The sequence below is a fragment of the Austrofundulus limnaeus genome, unplaced genomic scaffold (assembly GCF_001266775.1).
Source record: "Austrofundulus limnaeus strain Quisiro unplaced genomic scaffold, Austrofundulus_limnaeus-1.0 Scaffold19, whole genome shotgun sequence".
NCBI lineage: Eukaryota > Metazoa > Chordata > Actinopteri > Cyprinodontiformes > Rivulidae > Austrofundulus > Austrofundulus limnaeus.
The window spans coordinates 3,132,807-3,145,725 of NW_013952421.1; the positions used below are offsets into that span (position 1 = coordinate 3,132,807).

Here is a 12,919-nt window from a genome sequence, read left to right on the forward strand (position 1 = left end):
AGAACAATAGAGGTGTTTTTCTATGCCTCATGTGAGCAGCTCCAGCATTTTTAAAAAGAAAAACAACGCGGACACGCTGATTACAATGCGGCGCGAAAGTGAAAGTAAAACATGTCGCAGTGCTCCCGTCCGGAAAAGAAACTTAAACACAGCTGTTCTTTCTTCCCTCATATTCCGACACAGAGGGTAGAAACAGCTAAATTAGACAGTTAAAACACATTTACAGTTCATAACTCACCCTTGTTGTTGTTAGCACTCTGTCTCACAACATTAGCTGCTGCGCTCTCCCCAGGGGAAGGGGCGGACACATGCGCTCGCGTGACCCAAAGAACGGATCGGCCGATACCGATACAAAGAAAAAACGCAAATATCGGCCAAAAATATCAGCTGGCCGATGTATCGGTCGACCCCTAGTATTTTCTGTTGATATAGATCTTGTCTACGTTGTGGTAGACATCGTTATTGTTTTATCACCCAGCCGTACATGAACGACTGAATAAAATCTCAATAAATGACTGAAAAACAAAATGCTCAGTTTGTTGTTTTGTGAGACATTAGAATCCCCTCTTACATTAGTTACATTAGTAAACTGGACTGTGTGTAAGAAGTGCTAATAGACTGTGTTGATTATTAAGTACTGATGCAGGAGGGAGATGTGTTTTCCTGGAATCGTGCTCATTTATTCCTTCAACATAAATCAGAACTGATTGCTTTTCCATTGCTGTATATTTCCAGCTTCTGTGTTTGTTAATTGAATTCATTTTAATGGTTGTGTTGCARCACAATGTTGAAATTGCCTRCAGTCTTGTTTGGTAAAATATCAGYACTGTTTCCATTGTTGCAAGAATAAAAAGCTTGTGTTGTTTTTTTTTCCTTGTCTGACCATAACTGAGAGGGTGGCTTGACATTTTGCTGTGCACAAGCATGTACGGGTTAGAAAAGAATACCATCTTTTATTAGTCGTCTGTGTTTTGGCAGCTCTTTGTGGAAGCACTTGCTCTGTTAGCTCAGAGATGGGTTAACATTTTAAGGGRAACTCTGAGCAGTGAACCAGCACCAGTTCCACACACTCACACGTGAATGCGTTTTCATGAAGGCAAGGAAAGAGGAGAGGTGTTTATCTAAAAGTGARCACAGCAGTTTGTGGAGCTTCTGGGTGGTTTGACCTGGTAGCTGAAGTTCAGCTCACATTCTGMTGATGAAGCCACCATCGGCCTGGATGATTAATTTGACTGAGCCAGAACAAATTTAAATCCCTTATTTGCCTCCAAAAAAGCCAAAAATATTCAGACTAACAGAGAAAGACCCAACTCTTTGAGGTCTGTGTTTTACCAGTGAGGCTACATTTTATGTCTGYACTTTGCTGAATTAGTCCTCCCCCACACTATTTTGTAAACCAGACTCAGATTTCAGGATGTATTGGTTCTGCTGGCAGCTCAGACTGGAGCTTCATGTTACACTGAAACAATATGAGCTGATGAAGTTTTCTACTAACAGGATGAAATCAAAGTTTTAGATCATATTCAAGGATTAAATTGTTAATCTTCTTTTATTTTTTTTACATCATAATCACGTCCCACTGAGCAACAGACATAMTATCAGTTCTCCGTAGTAGTTCGGCACGAGTTGGTGTCATGTAGCTCAGAAGTGTTTCCCTTTGAGACAAAAAAATGAAGGAAAAAGTTGTCATCTTTCCGTATCAGTTCCACATTGATACACACAAGTGGAAAATCAAACTCTGTCTCCATCTCCACCTACCACTTATTCGTGGTTAGGTCACAAAGGCAACAGGTCCAGGAGAGAGACCCTCTCCCCAGAGCCATTCTCCTGCTCCTCCAGGGGGACCCCAAGGTGTTCAAGACCAGAGAAGATACACAATTCCTCTGAMAATTACCTGGAAAACCTCCAAAGGTGAGCGTCCTAATCAGATTCTTGAACCACCTCAACTGACACATTTTCGATGTGAAGRAGCAGCAGCTCTAATCTGATCTCCCTCCAGATGACTGATCTCCACGACTTATCTCCAAGGTTGATCTTGTCCTTCATACAAAGAAAGCCAGTTTCAGCTGGTTGTGTTCAGGATCTTGTTCTTTTGGTCATGATCCAAACCTCATGCCCAAAGATGAAGGTTTAAAGTGCAGATGTTGCAGAAAATCGAGAGGTTTGCCTTTCAGCTCTTTCTTCACCATGACCGACCACAGCAACGCCCTCATCACGGAGGTCAAGATGCCAATCCAAGCTAAACTATATTTATTTGTTTGTAATTATAAAGTAATTGGGCCTATTGGGTTATTCTTGTCTGCTCTTCCACTCTTTGTAAAGTGACGTTGAGAGTAATGTTGCAAAATTTGGTTAATGTTTTAATTTGAAAGTTGGGATTTAACAAGAACTCGAGCAGAATCTTAGGATGCTTAATATTTTCAAGATTTGACTAGGGATTGGGAAAAATCATATCCTGTGTAATCATCAAAAAAACTTTAATCAATTTTTTTTTGGCACTTGACAATTAATTGACAATTCCTTCACTGGACAATTAATAGGATTAATGCCGCCAGGCAGACTGACTGGAGATTTCCCGGTCAGTCCGCTCAATGCTCCTCTCCACTTTAAATATGTCAAACATTTAAAAAAAAGTTCTGTAATTTGTTTATCATAACTCCGGTTTTGGTCAATCAACAAATTTAAAAATAGAAGTATAGCCTGAAGTCTGTATTTTTGACACATTTAAACAGATTTTAACAGAGAGCAAATCTTTTCCACTACGGTCATATGTCTATGACATGCAGGCGGGACTCTAGGGGATTACCGGTTATCATCATATTAATTGTTATCGGCTATACCACAATTAACCGTGATTCATTTTTTTGTCAACATCGCCCAACCCCAGGTTTGACACAAAAACACCTAAAATAAAAGTTAATAGGGTTTCCTTTAAGAAATTATAGACCTTTTATTTTTACTAGACTGTCTTATGATAATGGTCCAAATGATTATTTCCAGATAGTTTGTTTTACAGATACAAAGAAAAAAAGTCCTGCACCTCTTTCCTTTCTTTGTGTTTCCCTAAAGGTTGAGACCAGATGTTCTGCCACTAGCAGCTTGTCACCAGGTGACATCCAGTCCTTAGGAARAGCTTTCGTCCAACACCATCAGATTAAACAAATTTACACTTTGTCAAGTTGGTGTCGCAGCCGGTGAGGGTTGAAAGGATATACTTGGAGTTCAGTCATGCATGWCATCACAGCAACATCTGTGACTTTTAGGTTTATTATATTTCTTTTTTTGGAATGTTTTAAATGTTCATAATGTTTTTATGATCTTTCCTCAAGGTGGAAGTGAGTTAACGCTAAGAATATGTTGTGAGGGAAAATCAGCCACACATTTATTTTTGTGTCAAAAATCACAACCATTCCTGACAAATCCTAAAAATAAAAAAAATAAAAAAACTATAATTTTTTTTTACTTTGTCAGAATCATTTTATATGTTCCCAACCCCACCTAAATTTTGTAAAGCTAAAGGCCTTCAAGGAGCTAAAACTAGAGGGGATAAATCACTTTGTGGTGGATGAAAATATGAATAATTAGTTGTTTTTAGCAGCTATGTCAGCTGATCATACAGTTATGAACTTAAAGGATGTTCAGAGGACTAGAGCCTCTCAAATTWTTAAAATAGGACATTTTTTATAGTGGAATTGGTTCTTCAGAATCACGTCCTTTGTGAACAAACWTCGTTTTTTGGATTCTGAAACGCATAATGTTGCTTAGAAGTTTTTAATTATGACAAACACAGCAAAAACCTAAATTTAATTAATTATTGTTTCATCGTGGACTTGTGCAAGGACTTGTGGGTGCTTTAGGAACATTAATCTTTGAAGTACTTACATTTTTGAATGATTGTTGGTAAAGGCACGTTTTGTATGAGAATAGATGATACAGTATAAACAATGTTGTTAATGCTCCTCTGRCTTTGAGAAGTCACAAACACACAAACAGTTTCACAGTTTGTCTTTGTTGTGTCTCTGCAACTCCTTTTTGGAGGCTTTGGTCWCATTGGTTCATCGATATCTTTCCTTTTATTTCAGCTTGTGGCTTTTTTACATTTTTCTTCCCAAAAAAATAAAAGATAAATAAACTATTTGCAGTTGAAGACATTCTAAAATGACTGGGAAAGAATGCTCAAAACACATCTCATTTAACATGTTTTCACAGGTACGAATGTGATTTTTATTCCCACATGTGAAATCCTGTTTTTATTACAAATTATTTCACACAAGTCTTTTTTTTATTTAACACTTTAACGTGATTTACACAGTGTGTTTTCACCCATAAGTGTTCATTATGTTAAAGTTTTTTTAAAATTTCCTGCTTGTAGCCTGGATGTTATGCATTGATGGACAACAGAGTGCAAAGCTTGGAGTCTCAGTGTACAGTACGTTCACCTCCCACCTACTGGGTATCAGCCTCACACGTGGGCGATCACCGCTCACTATGGAGACGATTCTCTCAGCTATAACTCAAACCTGTTTCTGTAACATTTGCCTCTCAGACGTATAAAACACGTGCATCATGGAAATAAAAAAGAAGCCCGCAGCTCATTTGCACATTTTAGTRGAAGCGTATGAATGATCAATGCATTTGCGTCTGTCGGGAAGGAACGATTGTGTTGGAGTTTGTTTCCTGTGGTTGCTGGTGTTGTTCTGTCGAGCTTGCRCCTCGTTTTTTCCTTTTGATCTGTTCAGTCGATTCTTGCTTTTTAATCATCCTGCTGGATCAGTGGGAACTSAACATAGTGAGGCTTTACTCTGTTAAATGGAAGACAGGAAGAAGTGGCTTTTATTAACCCTTGATGCCTTTTTAAGTGATGTTTCTTTTTCCGAGAAATGYGCTATAATGAGATTTAAACGTCTGCCAGACTTGAACTGAACATTTCAGGGGCAGGTTTATTTTGCTGTGTTGAAGAGCACATGATTTTAAATGGCATTGAATAAAAAAAGCATCTTTGATTCTTAAAAAAATGATCAGAAATGGCGTGSAGCTCTCAGCGGGGTCGATTCAGCAGCCCTGCAGGTGGTTTATTGATAGGAGTTTAGAGTGCTTTGAGTTAATGGCTCTTATAGATTTCAAGCTGCGTTTGGGCTCCTTTCTATTATAAAGGTGATTCATTCATGTGTCAAACGACAAGCCTGCRTTATCCAATGACTTGACACTTTAAGGATTTCAGGTTTCATCAAGCAGAGCATTTGCTTTCCTGTTTAACTCGGTGGATTATCCTCCATACAGTATCTTTCTGATTTGTTTTACTGTACACAAGTGGGCCTCATATGAAGGAACAACAGGCAGAATTCTCACAGGCCATGGGGGGCCAGGACGTAAACAATACAGTGAATATGTGTGACTAAAAACTTTTAGTAAGAAACTTTGTCTTTGCTCTGTGGAGATGAAAGTGAAAGATTAAAAAAAATTATATCACGAGACGATAAAAAGCAGTTGCTGTGAGACCACACGTTTAACCTCTGGTCTAAGTGCTGAGACCACAAGCTGAGAACAACAAGCCTGCTCCTCTCYGATGTGAAAATAGGACAAACTTTTACACACGAGTGTTTTAATCTCAGGTGTGAAGCGGTGCAGCGTGTACTTACTTATGTACTTGTTATTTTCTTTCTTCTTTTTTTTGACACTTTAAAATGAGGTTTCTGTAATAAAGAGCGATTTGCAAATGCTTCAAAAATTAAAGAGAGTGTAAATATTCGGTGTACTGCTGACAGAACTTGGTAAAAAAAAATGGCAACACATGAGCTGCCTGTTCATGTCGAAGTGTCTGAGCTGTGTGGATAAACTGAGTCATTTTACAGATACTGAGCTACAGTTTGGTGTGGTAGTATTAGAGTCATAGCAGGAAGGAATGCTATAATAATAAGCATATTATGACCAATAAAGATATTTTACAGAAAGGGGTTTTTGCACTAAACTAACTGATTGGTTACTGATAAAATTAAAACAAAAGTGCTTCTGTAGGGTTTAGCCAAAGTTTGTTACCTCTGTTGTCAGATTATTTATTTATTTATTTATTTATTTATTTATTTATTTATTTATTTATTTATTTGTGTGTGTGTGTGTGTGTGTGTGTCTCAGGATTCTGTGCTTCCCCGGAGTCTTCCTCCCCCGCTCTGCCACTGAAGCCATGGACTAGATTCACGTCTGGTCCGGACGGTCCCGTGGTCATCAGATGGCTCCTCAACAACTGTCGGCCAAAAATCAGAACGTATGTTTTGATCACACTTGCGCCATAACACACACAGGAATGAGATTAACCTTATTTATCACCAAATGTCATTAAAAGCTTTAGCTATTGCRTTTGCAGCCTAAACACTCCCATTCAGGCAGTTCTGCGACTGTTCTGATAGCTTTTACTGTCCGGGCCATCACAACATGTATCTAGTTATTTTCCCCCTCGACTCTAATTCCTTCTCAGTTTTTTTATGTTTAAACTAAATTACATTTTTCCTATTTTGTCATAGTTTGACAGGCTAATGGACTCCTACAGTTTTGTAAAAACTGTTTAAAAACAGTGAGCTCATTAAACTTAAAGTCAGTCACTAAGTTTTAAATACATGYGCAAAAGATGCACAAATGGTGAAACACAGAGGCAGGACAGGGTTATTTTCTCTTAGATGTTATATCAAGTCAATAAAACTGCTAACATATTTATAGAACCTAACTTCAACAATTGTTCTTTCAGAACACAGTCAACTTAAACAGACAAGGACTTTGTAGATAACGTCACCATCAAATCATGTAAACCTATTTGCCTGTCAACATAGTATTTAATATGACCAGTATGTCCTTCAGAGCAATAGAGCAGAAAAAAATCAGCAAATTACTGGCATTTATAATTCAGTCAAATGGTATAAATTTTCAAACATTAGTAAAAAGAGTTAAGGTTTGTATAATATTGTAGAAGCAGGGCTGTTTTATTGTTATACTGTTAAAATTCAGGATCTAATTCATTTTATTCACTTTTCCTGCTGTTTAAATTATTAGTAAGTTCTGTTTGAAATAGAAAAACAAGAATCAGCAGCTGTAGTGGTGAACAAACTRCCATATTCCCTGTTTGGTTGTGCAGAAATACTTTAGATTTCAGCCTGAAATATAAACCCTCATGTGAAGTTATTTACAAATTACCATTGTTTCTGATAAGTTTAAATGTATACATTCTTCTAAATGATTTACTTTTTTCTGCCCAGCATTTTGAAAACTTGACAAAGAGAGCCTGGGATGTCACGTCGGAATTGAAACGTTCTGAAAACAGATTTCACTCTGTTTGCTCCTTTTATAGTCTTCTGGTGATCCGCTCGGTCAGTCGTGACATCTTCACATCCTATTGCAGCCTGATTCATTAGCTGCGTTTAGAATCTGTTAAATGTCACAGTGATTAAGAGGAAACCTGTCAATGTKTCTGTATTCTGGCCCACACCGTCTCGTCAGGTGTAAAAACCACGCTTTGTGGTGTTTCTGAGTGATAATGGCCCCTCTCAGGGAAAGCTATGAGTATCGCTGCTCTTAAAGGGGAAAGATGAGGTCATGCTTTAAACAATGTACTTTTTCTGTGCCTCTGAACTCAAGAATATCTTTTTTTTCTTTCTGTAAACCATTTTTTAAATCTGAAGTTTACCTGCTTAGAATATTTTTGCACAAACGGATCGTATCAGTCATCAACGTATGAAAATACATCATGGATTGTGTTTAAGACTGTGGACAGTCTTTCTTTCAAACAGCTGACAGAATTTCTAGTTATTTTATCCGTTTAACCTCTTGAGGCCCATGTACCAGGGGCAAAACAGCATTTTCCATTTTCTATTTCTTTTAACTTCTGTTAACTTAAGATCTGTCAAAGAAATAGAAAATGGAAAATGCTTTTTGCCCCGGTACCAAGGGCATGGGACTCAAGAGGTTAATAAATATTCATCTTACTATTGGGTATCAAATATTGGCTGAAAATAAGAATGCACTCTGATGTACATTCTGAGTTTTTAGTTGTAGTTGAGCCTTATTTCTGGAATCCACTGATTGATGATTGGTGGGTCAGGTTTCATCCAATAATCCACTGATCCATCYATTATCTTCCACTTATTCTKAGTCGGGTCACAGGGGCAGCAGCTTGAGCAGGGAGGCCCAGACCTCTCTTTGCCCAGCCACCTCTTCCAGCTCTTCCAGGAGGATTCCAAGGAGTTCCCGAGCCAGCCGAGAGACATGGTCTCTCCAATGTGTTCTGGGTCTTCCCTTGGGTCTCCTCCTAATCGAACCYGCCAACAGTCAGACTCTGGAAGCGAGAAGTTAAAGCCCACAAACTTCTCACCAATCACACAGTTGAAGGGGGGGTGAAAACTTCTCATGTGACAAGAAGGGGGTGGACGACTCGTAGCTGCGAACAAAGTGATGCCATTTTCGTTACACAACTGCGACAATCTTTTCAACACACCCCTGACACCTTCACAGAGGTTCTGCAGTCGAGGGCAGTCTCAAAATGTGTGGGTGTGGTTGCCCACCTTACCACATTTTCTCCAGCAGTCACCCTTATTGTCACTCTCAGAAAGAGAAAACTGAAATGGAGTTCGGCTGAATCTAATTTTGCATTTCGAATCAAACTCCTTCCAGAGTTGGCTTCCGACACCCCTCTGACATCAAACACAAATATTCTCCAAAGAGACATTTTGTTTGTTTCCCATTGTTGTTTAATGTGTGGAGTATGGTCTGATACGTCCATCATTAGGTTTTTATACATCAAGGAGACTTGTTTTTTCAATGTTACAGGTTGTTCAAGTAAAGTAAGTAAAATAAGTGTTTTTCTATACTTATGGGTTCCCTTTTATTGTTTTCTTTTGGTGCTTTTAAACTTCTCTAAACATAAGTACACAAGATAAGAGGACAAACCTTTTCTCAAGTCTGTCTTTTATAATTAATTGCAGCAGTATTCATCATAAAATGTTGGGGACAAATTACAGCTTTAGAAACAATAACTATTAAACAATGGTATTTTTGTTTTTATTTATCCTCTTCTGGTAAATCAAATGCCTCACAAGGAAGCTGGGTTGAATGTGTCATCGGTTTAAGTGGCACCTCGTACTTTAAAGGAAAACTTCCACCTACTGAGCAGTGAAATGAGCTGCAGACTCGCCTCTGTGGAAAATTAATGTTTCCTCTGATCGATTTTTTTATGCCTTTTGTGCTTCCTCTGAATTCATTACCAATGTTACAAATACATGACTGGAAGCTTCCTCAGAATGTATCTCAGTGAAGATCTGCTTATGCTAGTGCATTTTTGCTGCCTAACTATTTTTGCTTTTTATGGACTGGGGTGGATAAAAACAGTCTAGAGCTGAAYGTGCACCGGACAAACCAGTCGGGATGAAAATCAGCCGATTCTGGTAATCTGCAGAGCTAAAAGCACAACTTTTTGGAATTTGTCAACACGTCCAGATTGGAGAGCCAGGTTAGGAATTACAACTTGTTAATGTTTACTCTTCTAGCTGACTACTTTCTGTTTATTATGTAAATTTTTATYTGTGCAATATTCCTTGAAGGGGAAATTCACTTTATTTTAGCCAATAAATGCATTYTGTTGCATATTTGGAGTCTCTAGGAGTGCCGAAAATTTKAATTTAGTTTAGTTACGAGTTTAWCTGAGACACATCTCAGAAAAAGGGGTGAAAGAGGGGCTTGTGGAGTTACAATAAGGATGAATTCAGATTTAAAAGCATGYCTACTTTAAGCAAAACAGTGCAACTGGACGGTAAGTAGTTCATCTAAACTACAACAACAAAGGGGTAGCTTCATGTCTTATTAATAATGCACAAAGATTTCAGTGATTAACATGGCATTACAAATCAGAGGCTGCATCCAGATCTTCAGCTATTCTCTGCCCACCTGATAGAGTAGCCCGTTAATATTTCCGAGCCCTCCGGCCTTCAGGTCTGAACACAAAGGTCCTGGTGTCAGAGCAGCAAACCTGTAGGTGTTTGTTTTTCTACTGCTGAAGCTCTGAGCTCAGTTTCTCTGTCACCCACACAGCCCCGGCTGGAATGAAGGCGAAGCAWGGACTCATTCATTCCACGAACCGAGGCAGTGAATGCCTCTTGCATCTCGACGCTGGTATTTATGACCCAACAGGGCTACACTTGATCATTAGAACTGTCGCGCTAAATAGCTGTAAATGCGTGGCTAGGCTCAGACCGACTGACTTCACATCGGACGGCTCTGAAAAGCAGTCACCAAATCAAGTTTTAGCTTCTGAATCACACCCTGACACCTGTGGTTGACACCTTGTTGGAAGAAAAATCTAAATGTTACGATCGTGCGCTGCGGGTCAAAGGTTTTGAAAACAGTCAGGTGTGTCTGGGTGAAGGCCGCCGGCTGTGTTGTTGTTATTTCCTCCATGATGCTGGGAATGATGTTGCTACTGTTTTCAGAGTCTGGGAGGAGTGCTGAGAATGTGGCGCTCCTCACAGAATCATGGCCTTAGTGTATCGACACAAACAGCTACAGACAGGGACTGAAATGAGAGACAGGGCCTCTCAGCCRGTGGTGTTTTCTCACAGGGCTTGGTCCGGGGTGAGACTTTTAAAGGTGTGGCTGAACAAGTTTACAGTAAAATAGTGCATTCGATGTTTTAAGTCTTTTTTTCTTTGTTTTCGTATCAGATGAGAACGTGAAGGCTGGCGTCCACCAAGGCCACCGCTGCACCGTGGGCAGCGCACACTCATGATCACATGACTCTGGACATGGACGCGGTCCTGTCAGACTTTGTTCGGTCCACGGGGGCAGAACCGGGTCTGGCCAGAGACCTGCTGGAAGGTAAGAAACAAATAGAGAAAGAGCTTCTTCTTTTTTTTGCCAAGGGTTTTGTCAGCTGCTTCTACTGGAGAATAAAGCAGAGGAGAGGAAGTGAGAGGGAGGGGGAAAAGTTAGAAGGAAAGGAGACAGGAACAGAGGGCCAGTTTGCTGATTTAGACACGGGTGTGACGGGTTTACGAGCGCACTCCCCCGAGAGAGCTTTGTGTCCATTCGCTGAGGAGCAAAGTGCTGAGATATAAAGCCACTTTAAAAGAAAAGAAAAACACAAGAGAGCCAAAGTGGAAATTACAACAGAGAGCTGATTGAGTGTCTGTTGAGTCAACTCAAATATTAAACGTTTGCCAAACAAACATTTTGGTGTATTTTTTTTTACTTTGGAGCAAAAAAACAGTAAAACTCAACAAGCAAATTTAATGCTGACTACTTTCAATCAAGGATTATTTCCACCATTTCAGTCTTCAGGCACGTTTCTGATGTGTTATGGGTTCTATGGACCAAAATGGTTCCAAAATTGGAGGTTCTGACCAAGGAGGTTCTATATTCGTAAATGCTTATTTGCTTTTAAATAAAAGCAAATCTTGAGGTGCATTTCATTATTTTTTTAATTAACACCATGAATTTTTTTTCTCAAGGTTATCATACTGTGATACTAGCCCCATGTAATCACAAGTATAAGCCTTTTATTTGGGTTTAGACTGTGTTCTGGAAAAAGTTTTTGAGTCTGTGGGCATAAAATGCAACAAGTATCTGACAGCAGAACTACAGAACATCTGACATCTGTCGCTGCTTTCTTTKAGCTTTTCCCTTTCTGACCCTGCCTTGGCACTGAGCCTCAGAGGAATGTGTGACATGAACAAACATCAAACAAGACAGTGAACTCCGACGAGACAGACATGGGCCCAGATCTCCCATCTCAGTCAGTGTGTGTGTGTGTGTGTGTTGCTCTGATTTTAGCTTTCAAAATATGCATTGACCAGACCTGCAGTTGACCAGATGCTCCTGTGCAGTGGCCTGTAGTGGATATGAGATGGGCCACATGTGGTGCTTCCCTCTAGAGGCTGTTTTAGGTATTTAAACAAAACATTAATCATTTCTTTTTTAGAGATCAAAGTTTTCCAGTTTTCACAAGAAGCAAAAGAAAAGGAGTAAACATAAGTTTAATAATTAAAGCAATAGTTGTACAAAATGGAAAATTATTATTCTGCTCCCCGTATTATAAGAAGCGAAGTTGAGCGAAGCTGCAATGTTTCTAATGGATTGCCATGATGTCCGTTCCATTTCGCAAATGAGTTTGTCCGTGATCTTTTTGCTAACGGCAGCCATTAGCGCCGATGACAGTGCAGAAACGGTGCTTTCCGCGAGAGCATTTCAACACAAGCGCTTAAGACGCTGAGGGGATGTGCTTCTGGATTCGTGCAGCTCATGCTGCTAAAATCCATTCAGTCAAATCAGTTTACATTGATTGGTGTGAGAGTGAGCGATCAGTGGTGCCTGGTTTCATTTCAAGACTGTCAAACAGTCATCCTGTCTGGAAGTCAAGGGGAAACGTCCTCCAGGACTCCCAGACTGCGAATCCATTAGTGGGATCTTGTTTCACAAACACACTCGTGTTACATGCTGGGGTTGTATCTAGAGGYGTTTAATGTGTTTTTAATTTTTTAAAGAACTGATCTGAAGACAGTTTAGTTTCTCTGCGAGACGTCACAATGAGATTATAAAGAGACTGACTTGTGATTTCTGTTCAAGAGATTTGAATGGTTTTACAGGCACATCAGACCATTGCATCACTGTGTTTCTGCATGTTTTCTTAACATACAGTTCTTGGGATTTTAAAGACACACAGGTTGTTTTGTTTTGTTTTTTTAAAAATGTAAAAAATGTTGGTTCATAAAAAGCTTGGTTAATCAAGTATCGAGTGCTTTATTTCTTTAGGGAATCTGGCTTATTTGCATCACACTCAACAGCTTCTTATCACCCACTGCCAAAGGCAAAGGCAACAGTTTTTGCTCGTGTGTGTGTGTGTGTGTGTGTGTGTGTGTGTGTGTGTGTGTGTGTGTGTGTGTGTGTG

The 12,919-nt window shown here is 39.4% G+C and overlaps 1 protein-coding gene across 2 annotated transcripts in view; it reads left to right on the forward strand.

Moving 5' to 3' along the window:
• The window catches only part of otud7a (OTU deubiquitinase 7A), a 50,327-nt gene that overhangs the window by 10,734 nt on the left and 26,674 nt on the right, over positions 1 to 12,919 (forward strand). The window contains exons 2-3 of one of the 2 annotated variants that reach the window (XM_014003611.1): positions 6,133 to 6,262; positions 10,698 to 10,851. In XM_014003611.1, the coding sequence (XP_013859065.1) occupies positions 10,767 to 10,851 (85 nt within the window). In that variant the 5' untranslated portion in view covers positions 6,133 to 6,262; positions 10,698 to 10,766. The remainder of the gene's footprint in view (positions 1 to 6,132; positions 6,263 to 10,697; positions 10,852 to 12,919) is intronic. The other variant, XM_014003612.1, reaches the window with a different exon arrangement.